The sequence below is a fragment of the Agelaius tricolor genome, unplaced genomic scaffold, assembly GCF_023055355.1.
Source record: "Agelaius tricolor isolate 1412-34295 unplaced genomic scaffold, bAgeTri1.0.p SCAF_5, whole genome shotgun sequence".
Lineage (NCBI taxonomy): Eukaryota > Metazoa > Chordata > Aves > Passeriformes > Icteridae > Agelaius > Agelaius tricolor.
In genome coordinates this window covers 51,791,154-51,806,800 of record NW_027269265.1, presented here as the reverse complement: position 1 = coordinate 51,806,800, position 15,647 = coordinate 51,791,154, and the positions used below count along the sequence as shown (strand labels likewise).

The following is a 15,647-nucleotide window of genomic DNA, read 5'->3' as shown; positions in this document are numbered from 1 at the left end:
CGTAGAACAGACAAATGCTTTAAAACATCTGTGCAAGCAAGCAGGGAATTACTCAGGAAATCTCGGAAAAAGCTCTAAGAGTTCTTTTTTTTTCTTCTTGGAACACTGCAATAAATCTGAAAAATTTTGGAAAGTTCACCAAGATGAGTTTACAAGGGTATTTTCAAGCTATTTTGTTGGATGCTAGAGGAAGGCTTTGAAAAAAATCTGTCATTCCAATAGTACAGAGCACAGTATGACTCTGAAGATATTTGTGATTTCATCTGGAAAAAACAGCAATGAGCAAGCTGAAAATGTTGCAGGTGGAGAAGGCAATGTAAATTACAATTAGAAATTGGAACAGAAAAGAAACACAATTTTTTTGGATAGCTGCAGAATCAGTTTAATGTCACAGCACAAATGAGAAGCATACATGGCATTTCTGTGCTAGTTCAGAGAGAAAAGGGAATTTTGGGCGATGCCTGTCCAGAAAGCTCTTTGGTGGGGTGAGCACAATCAGCCTGCCCATGGTTAAAGCAGAGCCACTGAGCATATGAAGACAAAGGTTTTGAAGAACAATTTGTACAAGTCAGGCCTCTTCTGTTGCTGAATTGGTGCCTCAGTTTGTTCTGGACACTCTAACAGGTGCTGCTGTGAGCACTGGAATGACTCTGTGTGTCTCATGCCTTCAGGTTTGATTTGCTCATGCCTAACAAGGTGCAATGACTCAATGAACCTTCCTTTCTTCAGCTGAGTCACTCAGACCAAATCCTTGTGGAGATTCCCTGGGAACAAACAGGAGGTGAAACTCACACTGCAGCCTTTCCCTTACACTGATGTTAAGGGCTCTCTCCTTGCACTTGTTCCCCTGCTTCTTTTCATTAAATGTACAGAAAATTAGCATCTTTGACACCTCCCTACACCACTTGTCAGGCTGCTGGGAGCTGGGCAGCCAGCTCCCAGTTGCTGAGAGGACATAAAAGTACAGCGTTGTTAGGAACGCCTCATTTCCCTGGAAAAGCTGATTGTCCCAGGGTGAATGGCTAAGGTGGGACTGGGGGCTGCTGCTGCTGCTGCTGCTTGGGCTGCCAGGCAGAAGAAGCTAAGAAACAGGCTGGGGAGAGGAGAATAGAGTGGGAATGGTGTGAAGAAAGGCAAGAAGCTAGTTCAGGCATCTGTGTGGGAGAGGGACTTTTGGTTTTTGTTCCTTTGTTTTGATCTGATTGTTTTGCAGAGCTGCTTCTGGACAGGATTGGGGTCTGCTTACCTAGACATGCTGGTGGTTCTGGGGAGAAAGTGGCTGCACAGCAGGAGATACTGGCCAGGAGATGGATTCAGGGCAGGTGGTGGATGTGGCCTCTGGACAGCAAAGGACTTTTGCTCGGTCTGGCCAGAGGAGTAGGAAGCAGTGAGGGAACAAAGCAAGTCAAAGGGACTTCCAAGTCTTCTTTGATGCAGTTACTGAGTAAAGTGCAGATTTTAGCTCATTGTTTTCAAATACTTGGAGTATTTGTTCCTCTTGTAGTTTTGGTCCTCTTGTAGAATTCCCCTGGCACAGCACTGTCTGAAACATTACTTATATTTGAGCAGTGTCAGAGGAAGAGTCAAATTCCTGCTCTGACAATTTTTGTGCTGGGTAACTGGCCTGCAATTGCAGCAGCAAGATAAATTTCTTTGGTTTCACATTTCTGGTAAGGTAGTTCTATCCCTGATTTTCCTGTCTTAACTCTTATGGTCTTGAGTGGGGCACAGTGCAGAAGAAAAGCATTAGAAAGACACCAGGATCAAATTGCATGTGGTTTCCAGGGTATTTTATCATTGTTAATATGCTGGATGCTTGCACTTGTGTTCCTGCTGTTCTTTAAACAGCTACTGGTGGTAAAAGGGCATTCACTGGTGATTGCAAGGGGTAGTGTGGTTTATTTCAACTTTTGCTGTTCATTGTACAGTTCTATTTGGGATTTTCTGGTGCTTTAGAGGCCCAAATGTTGCATTTTTCTACCTTGTTATGTGTGAGTTCTGTATCTATGATGAGCCCTATGATGGCTCGTGTTGGTTAATCCCATGACGTCCTGAATGTGGCTTCCAAGGAGCAACCAGTGATAGGTCTATAACCATGGATATCCCATGAAATGCATGTAGCAAAATGGAACTTTGATCAGCCTTCCCAGAGAACTGGATTCTCCTAGCAGAAGTGTGATTTTTCTGCCTTGAAGCAGATCTTAAGGTAACAAAGATCCATTTTGGAGTGTCAGTGCATCAAGTCTGTGTGTGAACCCTCTGAGCATGCTGGAAATGCTGCATGCTGCCTTGAGAGGAGATTTGTCCTGGGGAGAATGCATTCTCACTCACTAGCCTGGCTACAAGTGCTCCTTCTCCAGTATGAGCTTGACTTCAGAGAGGTTTAACAGCCAAAGACCAACTGTTTAAATACTACCAGTTCCTTTTCAGAAAGTGATTTACCAGAAACCTCTGTATTGAAAGAAAAATAAGTTCGAACAACCAGCAATTTTTCTGCTCTTCCATTGCTTAAAACTTTGTCATACCTTGATCACATCCCATGGTGTCAAAAGCACACCTTGCCTGTTCTATTTTTGTTTGTTTGTTTGTTTTGTGGGTTTTTTGTTTTTGTTTTTGTTTTGGCAACACCAATACTGTCACAGGTGGAAGGAGGCACTGAGAATTACCATTTCCTGAAATGGATGCAAAAAAGGGTATGACAGCATATCTTTGCTCCACACTAGTTGCAAGTGGGTTTCCCCAAAGGGCTGTCACCTCAGAGATGAGCAGCAGGGATGAGCAGCACTGGCACAGGATGGAAATGATGAGCAGCTTCATCATTCAGTGTAGGAGGTGTCAGTGCATTTTGTTGCTCAGCATTCAGCAGCTTTGTCCCCTCAGCTGAGAAGATAATTGCATTTCATCCGAAATGATGAACCACGTCTCAGAGGTTTGTGTGTGGTTTGATATTGGCATTATAAAAGTATCAGAGAGACAGCTAAAAGGAAAAGCAAAGTGCTGCCTGCCTTTGCAGTCGTTATAATTAATAGTTGTGTTGCACAACTGTTGGTTTTTTGGTTTTTTTTTTTTTTACAATTTTGTGAAAATCCAAGAAGAAGGAATGAATTTATCAAATGGGGGAAAAGGGTGCTGTTTTCCTGCTAACCTGCTTGCCCTGAAAATCATAGACTCAAGACATAAATCCTTCGAATGCGAAACCATCTCATGTGACCTAAATGTGTGACCTGCTCAAACACAATAACTTAAAGGATGCCGCTTCAGAATCAATTTGCATCACTTGTTGGTGATTTTCCTTATAAAGTCAAGGCATCATTCTTAAGAAAATGGTGAATTGGTGGATCATGACCTCCTTTATGAGGTTCACCTTCTCAGCCCCTGAGATACTACAGCGTTTGTCTATAGGAGCAAATGCTCAAAGGCTAATGTGCTGAAAAGAGGGGAAGAGCCTTTAAATGTCTTTGTAACTGTTAATCCTGGTTCCCTGTGGGCCCCTCTCTTCCCCCCCACCCCCTTTTCTTCTTGTTTTTGCATCAGAAAGCTTTCATTTTTTTTTTCCCCTTTAAAACAGCTGCATGAGACTCAGGACCAGGTTTTTAATGGGCATTGAAGATAAACAAAGACAGTGGCTGCAGAAATGAAGTCTACTAGAGGCAATTGGTTCTTTTGTTCATTTGGAGAAAAAACAATCAAGTTTCTGGAAAAAAAGAGCAAAGCCAGCCAGTGGAATTGTGATTTAATGTCATTATTTGCAAATCTTCAGATCTGGTTTTGACTGGGTATTTCCCACATGGCAAGTGGGAACATGCAGTTTCTAATTTTGAGAAGTGAAGCTCACAAACTTCTGTACTTGTTTTCTTTAAGCAAAAATCTGGAGAAGTTTAACTTTGTAGAGGTGTTTCTTGTGGATTTTTGTTTTTTGTTAATTTTGTTGGGCTTCTTTTTAAGAGAAGGTTCATCCTAATTTTATGCACAGTCCTATAGAGTTTGGATGGTTTCTGTGTTGAAATAACACCCCTATTATTAATGTTACTATAATTGAATCTAACACTAAGTCTTATTTGTTATGCTAAATTGGGCCCCTGTGACTGCTGTGAGCTTCTAAACAGCCTTTCCTCACTCCCCCAGCTCTGTGCTCCAGTGGGGCTGGATGAGGGAAACATTTCTAGGTGGAAGATGAGGAGGAACTGGGAGCAGTTTCAGGGAATGTGTTTATGGATTGAACTGTCTGGACACTTGTACCACTGTGAAAAGCTTGATTTGATGTAGTCATGTGAAGAAACAGAAATATTCGTGAGTTTGAGGCATTAAAACTTGGACATAGCATGGAGAAATTCTAATATTTGCCTTGAATATTGAGTAGTTGTTAAATTGTAAATAGCAAAATCCGTATGTGGGTGTACTGACCTCTTTTCTCAAATGCACAGAGGATCAATCAAAGCCTGAAGTGTTTGGTGTGTCTCAGAAGTCAGAGCTTTTTTCAGCTGGCTTTGAACACCCACTTGCAGTGGTGGTAGCTAGACAGCCTTTTTTCTTACTGTTGTTGCCACCTCTTAGGAAAAGCAGAAGGAAATACTTGACTCAAATGGTTCAGATTTAATGGAAAAGTTCTCCTTTGGCCCAGATGGAGGATCTCAGTGATGTCTGAGGAGGTTTTTTTAAGTTTACTTCCACAAGGCAAATTTTCAAAAAATAGGCACTTTGCTAAATAACCCAAGAAGATTTAGATTAACTCAGTTGTATTCCTCAGGGAGCTCCACAATTTTCACAACATGTGGTTTCAAGACAAGTAAGATGCAGATGGCAAAGCTGTCGAGAGAGATCTGATGGGATAAGTTCTCAAATGCAGCATTTACACATAAGTTGTGGGTTTGATTCCTGCCCGGGGCAGGATTCCTGTGGGCTCTGATGGATGTCCTACTGTTCTGCTGGACTCTGAGCAAGTTTAGGAAACCTGAAGTACAGTTTTAAGCCTGAATTTGTAGGGTCAGTGTTTCTGTTCAAAACACAGAGCAGACACACCCCTGCTCCCAAATGCAAAAAAAAAACAAAACCAAAACCAACCTAAAAAACCCCAAACCACCCCAAACTTGGCATGTGATAAAATGAATGGAAAAGACAAGCTAAGGAGAGAGAGCAGAGAGCAGCTGTCTTCTAGCCAGGCCACTCAGAGCATTGATTTGCCATAGAGCTATGGAATTGTATGAGGGAAGGAGATTTGCTCAGGTCTTTCCATTTCTTCCAGGTTTCTGAAGTCAGTAGGCACTTCTCAGGATCACCTTTCCTAACCCTGAATTGTCTTTCCTTGTGGTGGAATTGTAAATAGTGCTCTTTCCTTACCTTATTAGGAGTGCCGCAATGAAAGCCTGAATTCATTCATGTTTGTGGAAGTGCACAAATTGTACAGAGATGGGTGTTCTGTAGGAATGTTTATAAAATGGAGAAAGGCTTGAAAAGTGTGGGAGCAAATGAATGTGTGTCCTTATGAGGGCAGAAGTGATATGTGGTGGAAAAAGTTAGAACCAGGAGCTCAGACTTGCTCACAAGCTCTCATTGATAAGCCACAGAGCACTGCTTAACCTGCTGCATTTTATTTTTAAGCCAAGGAGGAGCACTCAGCGATTCCTCCCGGTGTATCAGCCACAAACAAAACTCTTCATCATTGATCATGACCGGTAGTTAATGCCCTGCTTGTTGTTATTCATACATCCTGAAATGAAGCCAAGGCCAATTTAACTTCCTAACAAAACAGCTATTCACCGAGTGATTTATTGGAGCTGTAAACTAAAACTAACAGTTTATTATCGTAACAGGTCTTAAAAGGACAGAATTTTTCAGCACAGCTGAACAACTGCAACAGTGTTTTGTGCCTTTCCAGAGCAGGGTAATTATTAAATACTGGCACTGAAGCCAGTTCTTTTGTGAAGAGTTTGAAAATCAGAACTTCTCAAAGATAGTCATGAATATTGCTGGGCTTGCTGGATAATACTGAGGTGTGTGATGAAGGAAAATCAGATTGGGTTAATGCTGTCTGTGCACCATACAGAACACGGCAGCTCAGTGCACAGATAATTATTACTCAAGATTATCAGAGGAATGACAAGAGTATTTCTGCTTTAAAAGTCTTTGAGGCATAATGTTTGGTTTACTGAATTTGCACAATTACTTGTTGCACTTGAGGTTTTCACTCAATTAATAATACTAATGGGTCACAAGATATGAATGTTCAATAATAAGATTGAACAGAAATCTGGAAGTATGTTTTTGGCATCTTAGGTTCAATACTAAATTATTTCATTTGGAAGGAGTTCAAGAGCTCTCTAGCTAGAATGAGGAGATAATCACTACATCATTGCACTGTCCAGAGGAGCAGAGAGCCCTGGACAGGCTGAGTGTCCAGTGTGGCCTTGCAACAAGGTGTGAAATCCATCCCAGCTCCCAGAAGAGCTCCCTAGCCCTGAAGGCTGTCACAGTGCACACTGGAGGTGGGAAGCTCCAGCTGTTGCCAGCATCCATTTCTGGAGCCCAGCTCCAGCTGCCCCAAAGCAGAGCAGTTTCCCCGTGGGGCTGTGGGTCCTGTGCAGGCTCTCTAACACTCCTTCATCTCTAATGTGTGCTCTCCCTCTCGTAGATCAGTGCCCCCCTGGTGAATATTCTCCCGATGGCTTCAAGCCCTGTGTGCCATGTCCCCTGGGGACATACCAGCCCGAGGCTGGCAGGGTGTCCTGCTTTCCCTGCGGAGGAGCTCTCACCACCAGGCACAGCGGGGCAGCCTTGTTCCAGGACTGCGAGACCAAAGGTGAGCCAGGGTTTGTCTGAACCGCATTGATCCAGGGCAGAAGGAAATGCTGCTGCTCGGGTGGGGCATTCAGAGAAAGTTCTTTCTCCTTCTGAGGGTCAGTCCTTGCAGGACTCTCACAGCAGGCTGGCCTGGCCTGGCTGTGAGGAAATTCAGTAAAGCCTCAATTCTTTCTAAAACTGGTTACCAAAAGCATGGGTAAAAGAAAATTGCTTATATAAATCACTAAGAGGACAAAGTCTTTTACAGAAAATCTACTGCTGCAGAGCAGAAATAAGGGGTAGAAATAAGGTCCTGATGCAAACATTTGGTAGTGGTTTGGATTAAGAGATATCTCATTTCAGTTATGTTTACTGAGAATTACAACATATTTTAAGAATTTAGCAGTATCATTGAAAAATTAATATTACTGGTAGTAGTGTGATATCTAATAGTTTCCTTCAGTGTGGAATCACTGAACCTACAAAGACTGCTTTTTCATACTTAATTTTGTGAAATTGAAGTACTAAAAAATGATGTTAAAACTCTGGATCAAGATAAGAGGAGCTGATTTCAGTTTTATTTAACATAAACAAAAACAAGTCTATAAATGAGGTTCAGTTTTCAAATTGGAGTGGAGATTAAAGGAATTCTTTCTATTAACTGGAATGAAGAGCTCAGGAATTTGCATGTGGAAGAGGCCACATGAGACGTGGAATCACAGATGCAAGAACTATTTGGAGCTTATCTGAAGCATTTGGATTGGGGCAGCATGTAGGGAAGGACTCCTGGCTGAGCTGGCTTCCAAAACTCAGCAAGAATTATTTGGGAGTAAGCAGAGCTTAAAATTAATAGGAAAAAAAAAGTGACTGTGCAGCATAGAAAACTACATCTGCTAGTAGATCTTTGCAACTTGCACAAAATAACCTGATAAACTGAAGTTGTTTTGTTTCCCTCATTGTTTATTACTGTGGTTTTATTGCTGCTTTCACACAGAAACATTCTACAGTGTTCATTTGGGAAATTTGAACCTGCACAGAATGATCTGATGAACTAAAATTTGCGTAATTACTTCTTTTTTGTTACCCCCACAGTTTGCTAATAGGGCATTTCAGTTTCTGAGATGACACTAGGTCTTACACAAGTGTATAAAAGCATATTCTAGTATGCTGCTGCCACTTTAAAACCATGATTATTTAATTACTGTCCAGTTCAGTGTTCTCCTGGCCATTTTTACAACACCTCAACTCACCGATGTATTCGCTGTGCAATTGGGACATACCAGCCTGAGTTTGGACAAAATTACTGCATTGCCTGCCCTGGAAACACCACTACTGATTTTGATGGGTCAACAAACATAACACAGTGCAAAAGTAAGTGCAGCAAGATGTTTTTGATGCTCTCTTACAAATAAAAAGACCGAGTCATTAATGTTTGGGGTGGCCCTAAGGGCAAAACTCAGCTTTGCTCCAGGGAGCGGGAGAGAAGGCAGAGCTTGCTCCTCTTTTGCTGCCTGCATCTCACCCCACATGGCTCACTGAGGTCTGTGAGACACCATTTCTGCAGACTGGTCCCATCAGCCTTGTCAAGGTAAGGGATGACTGTGTTTTGCCAGTTGGTGCTGCGTTGCTTGGGGTCTTCCTATTGAATCTTTTCTCTCTTGATACAGCAGACTTTGTGTCCTCAGCACCTTGATTTGTTCCCTCCTATTAAGAGGAATGGAAGCTGGCTCACAGAACTTAATAGCTCTAGTAACCATTTCTTGCTAATAACAACCTTTGAAAGAGTCCATTACCAAGGGAGCCACTGCTCTGGATTTATGGTAGCTGAGGGGAAATTAAAGAGGGAGAATGGAGGGCAGAGAGGTGACTGCTCAGAACCGGCTCTGAAGTGCCTACACACACAGAGACACATGAAAACACATGCACCCAGGGATGTGAGAGGCTGGCAAGGAGAGCTGTACCTGCAGCAGATGCAAAAAGGGAAATGTGTGTCTGCCCCCCATGCAGCTGATGTGACTGCAGGAGGGCTGCAGGGTGGCCTCTCTTTGCCTTGTCCTGCATTGTGTGTTCCTTTTCCAGACAGGCAGTGTGGAGGGGAGCTGGGAGATTACACTGGGTACATTGAATCACCCAACTATCCTGGGGACTACCCTGCAAACACCGAGTGCACTTGGAGCATCAACCCTCCGCCCAAGCGCCGCATCCTGATCGTGGTCCCAGAAATATTCCTGCCCATCGAAGACGAGTGTGGAGACTACCTGGTGATGAGAAAAAGCTGTGAGTCTGAACACCCATCAGGGCACAGCTCAGGGGGAAACACAGGGTGAAACACAGGCATTGCTGTTTGCAGAAACTCAAAGTAGTCTGCCTGGCATCTCTTTAAGAGCAGAAATTTCTTTAATGGCAAATGAAGAAGTCCTATTTGGCAATGCTGTCCCATAGTTTTCAGTGAAATTCAGAGGGTACAAGGCCATGATGTGTCAGTGAACTGAGAGAAATATTGTTAAGGAGGGGTAGGTGGTTCAAGCTAACCAGTCATGCATTATGCTAAGCAGTTCTAGCCTGGGTTAGGAGAGAGGAAATGCTTGCTAATCCTTACAGGTGCCTGATGTGTGGATAAACAACCTCAGTTTCTAGTGTAGGCATGTCCTTCAAACAGTAGACTGTTATTTTAGGAAAAAGGAAACTATTCCCTCACCAAGAAGTCCCTCATTGATGGCCTGCCATCCACTGATGGCCTGCCACATTTTGAGGAGTTTTCTTAACACTAGCAAGCATTTTTCTGGTGCTAAGAGAGAAAAGAGCTTTAGTAGGAAGCATTGTCCCACAACTGCCTGTTGTGCTTTTGCTTTGAAAGCTTCTTCCAACTCGGTGACCACGTACGAGACCTGCCAGACCTACGAGCGCCCCATAGCCTTCACCTCCAGGTCCAAGAAACTCTGGATCCAGTTCAAGTCCAATGAAGGGAACAGTGCCAAAGGATTCCAAGTCCCTTATGTAACCTATGATGGTGAGTGGGAGTGAGCAGCTGGGCTGATGTGGGCTGGTGCAGCTGCAGCAGTGCAGAGTTCTCCTCCCTAAGCAGCAGGGCAGCCCAGAGGTGTCCCTAGGAGCTGCTTCCAGGAGCTGGTCCATTTAAACCTAATCTAAGGAATTCTGCAGTGCACTGCAGTCTTTTAAGTGCCACCATGTCTTCCAAACAAAAATCTGGAGTTCTGGGCTCTGGCCTGCAAATTACAGAGCTCAGAGACAGAATCTAAGTTTTATGCACTTCTGTGCCTTTCCATCTTTGGGTGGCCCCAGCAAGGAATTAGGTAGAGCCCAAGTACCTGTGTTTTATGGTGTTCCTGCTACCATTTGTGGCCTAGAATCAGGTAGCAAAATACCCATATTGAAAAGAGGCTTGAGGGGAAAGATTTTCACCTCACCCTTGTCAGAATCATGAGGTGTGAAACTGGAGCTGAGGATTTGCACTTCAGCATAAGTGAAGTGATATTGTATGTTCTGCTCACACTGGATTAATTGTGAGGGAGCCATCCCTGCTGTGGTCTGCAGAGTTTCACTAGTGGTGGAAAAGTAATTTTTCAGGGGAGACCTCTCCTTTGAAGAATTTCAGGTTATGATTGACCAGAGGAGTTTTAAGACAGCATCCTCTTACATAATCTTTTTATTCCTTCTTCCTGTAGAAAGAAGTCAATAGCAGGCTGTGGGTGTGTACAGATGGGTCTCTGCAGTTCGGTTGGTTTAAGGCAGGTCACTTGGTTACCACATGCACTCCATTCTTGGGTGCTTTATGATTTCCTTTGCTTTTGACAGATTGATGCTGAGCAGCTCAGCAGAGTACACTGTTCTCATAATAAAAAGTGTTAAGAATATTTTCTTACTGCTAACATGAAAGCCAAGTACTACTGGCTCTTCTGAGGCAGAGCTTCCATGTGTAACCACAGGAGATATTGAGTATGTAAGTGAAGTGAAGCTGCAAATTACTCTCTTGTGCATTCCCCACAGAGGATTACCAAGAGCTAATAGAGGACATTGTTCGGGATGGCAGACTGTATGCATCTGAAAATCATCAAGAAATACTTAAGGTACATTCCTTCCACTGAACATGTTGGTTTTGATTGGAAATCATATTATTTGGTGCAAGTAAGTTTGCTTCCTGCTCTGCATCAGGTCTGTTCCTTGGTGCACCAGGCGTGAGCTGCTCCGGGGAAATGGGGTGAACCAGCAGATCCTGGTCGTGCAGAGCAGTGGGTAGGGGACCCTTTGCTCAGGGGGACTGAAGGTGGATCAGAGCTACCAGGGAAACTGATTTCTTGGGAAAGCACTGCGTGCTGCTTCTTGTAGCCTGTAGGTTAGCAAAGGCTTTTCCTCCCTGGGCAAAAGAAACCTCTTTGTGGATTTCTCCAACCTTGGTTAGGGGACTTCCATAGGCAAGTTGAGTGCATGCCTTTGTTTTGCTGGATATCAGCTCAAGTGTGTGTTCATTTTGTGGTTTGTTTGCTGTTCTTGGATGTATGAGGAGGGAAGAAATTCTGGAGCTGCTAATTTGGAGCACCAGTGACTTTCCAGGAGCCTGAAAGTCAGCCTTGCTCTGCTATGCTTCCAAGCCCTTGAAACACTTGAAAAGTAAAATCCCCCATAATCTTTTTAGAGTTAGACAGGCATTAAACTTTGGTGATACTGACCATAACTCCTCAGTGGAGCTACAATGAAATCTGCTTCCCTTTTCCCAGGACAAGAAGCTGATAAAAGCACTGTTTGACGTGTTGGCACACCCTCAGAACTACTTCAAGTACACAGCCCAGGAGTCCAGAGAGATGTTCCCAAGATCCTTCATTCGGCTGCTGCGCTCCAAAGTCTCCAGATTTTTGAGACCTTACAAATAGTTGGCACTGAACTTAAAAGCTGAACCAGCCCTGGGCATGCACAGAGGGGCTGTGGTAGGTGGGGCTGCTCTCTGTGTTCTACACATTGGCAGAGACTCTCCAGGGAAGCTCGCCAGCTCCCTTCTTGGCAGAGTTTGGCTTTCTCAGCTAATATAAATATTTTGGTGAACAGAATTTTGATTTCTTTCCAGATAATACCTTTTGGGTACCAAAGGATACCTCACGGGTCCCTGAATTGGAGACTGCCCATTGTTTCTGTAACTGAAGGGTGCCAAGCAGAAGTTTGTAGAGCTCTGCCCCGTTGCTTCATCAGCACCTCTAAAAGCTAATGAGGACAGACAGGCTAAGCAGTGTGGTTTGGGATGAACCTGGGCTGCCATTAATGCATGTTACCTCAACAAAGCTGGGTTCAGGCTCGGTCTCGCTGAAAGTGAGAACAGGATTGATGACTCTCTTAACATTTGCTACACAGGAAATTCAGAGCTGAGGTTGACACAGTGTAAATTCAAACCAATGAGGCCAAGAACTGCACAGGGTGCAGTTTTTCTCTGAACTACATGTGGCATGAAGCAAAGGGTTGAATATCAGCTTGAATGTTCAGCAGGGTCTGGCTCACTCAATGTCCATGTTCGTGACCTATTGGCTTACGTGGAGTGATACCAGAATAAACTGTGGGCACCACAGCAGTGGAAAACAGGCCCTGACCCTCTGGACATTTCCATTTTGGGCTGTCTGCAGCTGTTAGAGCAGATCAGATTATTTCCTAAATCCCAGTGTTGTTCCCATGCATAGGCCTGGGACAGCAAAAGGCATTTTCCAAGTTGTGTAAAATTCTGCCCTCTGAGCACCTGCAGGTGAACACAGAAGCCCCATTTTAAATGCAGGCTTTGCATAGATGATGCTCTTGGTACAACACTGTTTAAAGCTGAATAAGGTTCTTGTATGAACCTCAGCTGTCATGTTCTCCACCTTTTCTGAGCACCTTGTGGAGCAGAGAAGGGCTGCTTTCCCTGTCTGACTGGAGAGAAGGAGGGACAATGATTCAGCCAGACTGAGGCCACAAAAGTTGTCTATGGCAAATTGTTCCTTGGGATTCCCAGGCTCTGTGTCCTTCTCCTCAGGCTGTTTCCCATTGGAGACAAAGCTATTCTGAGAGGGCCTGTAAGGAAATCTGTGCTGATCAAAATGTTGTCTCAGTGCTATTCTGTCCACACCCACATCTCCTCTGGCCATCCAATCCATTCTCTGAGTAATGTACCTCGAGGACCTTCTGCCTTGAAGGGAGACAGCCACAGTCCCATCCATTTGGAAATGGACTTGTGACTTCTGTCCTTTGGCCACTGGCCATGCCAAGGGGTGCAGTGGGCACCAAACTCCCTCTCTGTGCCATCTTAGGAGCAGTACTTACATTTCCCAGGGTAGCCAGGGCCAGTGCTCCCTTTCCCAGGGTGTGGAGTCAGACCTGCTGGGTTTCACCGCATTGGCACATGGTGTTTAACTGCTCTGTGTGGAAAATACCACACCCACAGTGTGACAGCAGAAACCCTCACCAGGAGCTGGGCTCTGAATCTGAAATGGGGGCTCCTGCCTCAGCCTTGCTGAGCTGTGTGTGGGACAAGGACACATCTTGGCCATGGTGTGACAGGGAGGGACAATGGCTTTGGCCACAGCTGGGGAGCAGAGCCCCTCAGGATGGGGCTGTGGGGTGCTGTGCCCCTCCTGCTGCTGGGGAGGAGTTGCTCAGCCTGGCCAGAGGTGGGAAATGGCTTGTGCTACTGCCAGGAGGGAGCTGTGTCTCCCTGCTGCCCTGGGCAGGCTGTGGCAAGGCACAGGCCTGCTGCAGGAGCCACAGGGAGAGCTGGCAGAGCAGAGGGGAGGGAACACAGCTCCTCCTCTGTGTGCTCCTGGCAGCTGTGCTTCATCCCAAACAGGGTCCTGCTGCTGCCTCTGTGGGAGAGAGGACAGGCACACCTGGCAGAAGGCACAAAGCAGTGTGACTGGGGAGGGGGTGGCTGAGGAATGCCAGAACAGGAGGAGGGGGTGGTGAGAGGCTTTGCTGCATCCCTGCTGGAGCGTGCTGCTGTGCGGAGAGCCCCGGAGGGCATTTCCAGCTGGCTTCCCTTTGGCTGCACAGCCCCTAGCCCACGCTGTTGGAGGCTCCCCATGCCAGAAGCAGAGTGCAGGGAGCCCCAGGGAGCCACCAGCCACCCCTGTGAGGCAGTGGAGCACTCTGGAGTGGCCAGGGTGCTGCAGCCCTGCTCTGTGCTGGGCACTGTGGCACAGGCCATGGGGTGCCAGCTTCTGGCCAAGCCCAGAGGAGGGGCTTTGCTGTGGGCTGCGTGCTGGGGCCAAGGCAAACAGGGCAGCTCTTGGAGTGCTCCCTGCCGGGGAGGCTGCAGCTCTGAACAGCTCTGCCCTGCCCTGCTGAGGGACACAAACCAGTGACTGGCTTCAACCAGGGCTTGAGGAAGCCAGAGTTGTGAAACATCCCAATGTTTCTAATGGGTGAAACTGGGCTGTGCTGCTCTGTATGTGAGTTACTGATCCGTGCTCTGGGTTTATCACACTGCATCTCCTCTCCTAGTCCTGCCCAGCACAGCCCTGCCCTGCACATCTGCTGGGACCCTCAGGGATCTCAGCTTTGCTTCTCCTGGCTCACACAGGCCATTTTCACTGCTGGGAGGAGAGGAGTGTGCACAGTCTGAGGCTGAGGAGAAAACCTGCCCTTTCTCAGAGAAGAATCCTCATTGTTCCACAGCCCTGTTCGTTTCCTGCTTAAATAGCAAATGACTCGGAAGCACTTCTGTTACCCTTGATGTGACATTATGGACCAAAATTTCCCCTTTTACTGTGTTTCCTGTGCGTGCAGTAAGAAGTGAAGAGGGAATTTTTGCTGCCTTGAATGCTGGGAGGAGTGATAACTTGCAGAATGTTGTAAACTTGGCATTGTGTCTTCATAGTGATGGTAGTGGCTCTGTAGAAATGTCAATTTCTACTTTCTGTGTGGTTGTAGAGTGATGATGTGTTTTGGCAACAAATGACTCAAAAATGTTTAACCTTATAAAACAAGATTGAATTTTTGGAATAATGATTAGTGCTAACTGGATGGCTCAATGTCACCTATGTCAGATAAACACAAGGATCTTTTGATGATTGTAAATTAATGTAAAATGTTTCAGACTGTTACTCTTGATAAGAGAAATAAACCAGTGAACTTTTAGCTGCATTAAGTGCTTGGGTAATATTTTTAGTTATCTTTCTGTGCTAAATAATAGTTTTGACAAATTTAATGGTTGTTTAACAAGTTATTGCAAATCAGATACAGTTTATCCTGGGAACATCTGCTTACCACAGCATTCTGTTTCATGTAATACATTACTAGCCTGCATCTATACAGATAAAGATACAATTCTTCACATATTTAATGGTGCACATAATTCTGGCAAGTAAAATACCAGAATTATCCTGGTATTAATTCTAAAAAATATTCTAAAAATGTCTCCTATATGATGAGCTGGAGTCAGTCAGTCTGTTGTAACAAGCTGCATGAAGACAGGATAAAAAACTTAAAGTAAATCCAAAGTGTTTTATTACTTTGTAGATTAATCTGCTTATTTTTCCTAAAAAACAAAACCAAAAAAACCCACACAAACAAAAAAACCCCAACCCCAAACCACAAGGTTTAAAATGAAAAATAATTAAAAAAACCCCCAAACCAAGGAAAACAACGTGAAAGCTTGTGTTAAGACACAAGTTCCCAGGATGCTTTTAAGATTATACCACAATGTCATTAAATTCACTGGCTTAATTTCTTAGAATTGAAAAGTAGAATTAGGTCATAGGAAATTGAAAATAAGTCAATCTATAGTAATTTTTAACACTGTTTTTCTGTTTGTTTTCTTTTTTTAATATTATGTTCAGAGTTTTAGGTTTAGTCCATCTATCAAACTTTTATAAAAGCAATCCCAATATTTTCTCCTG

At 44.5% G+C, this 15,647-nt stretch overlaps 1 protein-coding gene across 2 annotated transcripts in view; it reads left to right on the top strand.

Moving 5' to 3' along the window:
* Positions 1 to 15,504, top strand: part of SCUBE2 (signal peptide, CUB domain and EGF like domain containing 2) — a 39,594-nt gene extending 24,090 nt beyond the window's left edge. For both annotated transcript variants that reach the window (XM_071427946.1, XM_071427945.1), the window contains 6 exons: positions 6,629 to 6,796; positions 7,987 to 8,148; positions 8,857 to 9,054; positions 9,635 to 9,787; positions 10,786 to 10,865; positions 11,514 to 15,504. In XM_071427946.1, the coding sequence (XP_071284047.1) occupies positions 6,629 to 6,796; positions 7,987 to 8,148; positions 8,857 to 9,054; positions 9,635 to 9,787; positions 10,786 to 10,865; positions 11,514 to 11,666 (914 nt within the window). In that variant the 3' untranslated portion in view covers positions 11,667 to 15,504. The remainder of the gene's footprint in view (positions 1 to 6,628; positions 6,797 to 7,986; positions 8,149 to 8,856; positions 9,055 to 9,634; positions 9,788 to 10,785; positions 10,866 to 11,513) is intronic.
* Positions 15,505 to 15,647: the final 143 nt, after the last annotated feature.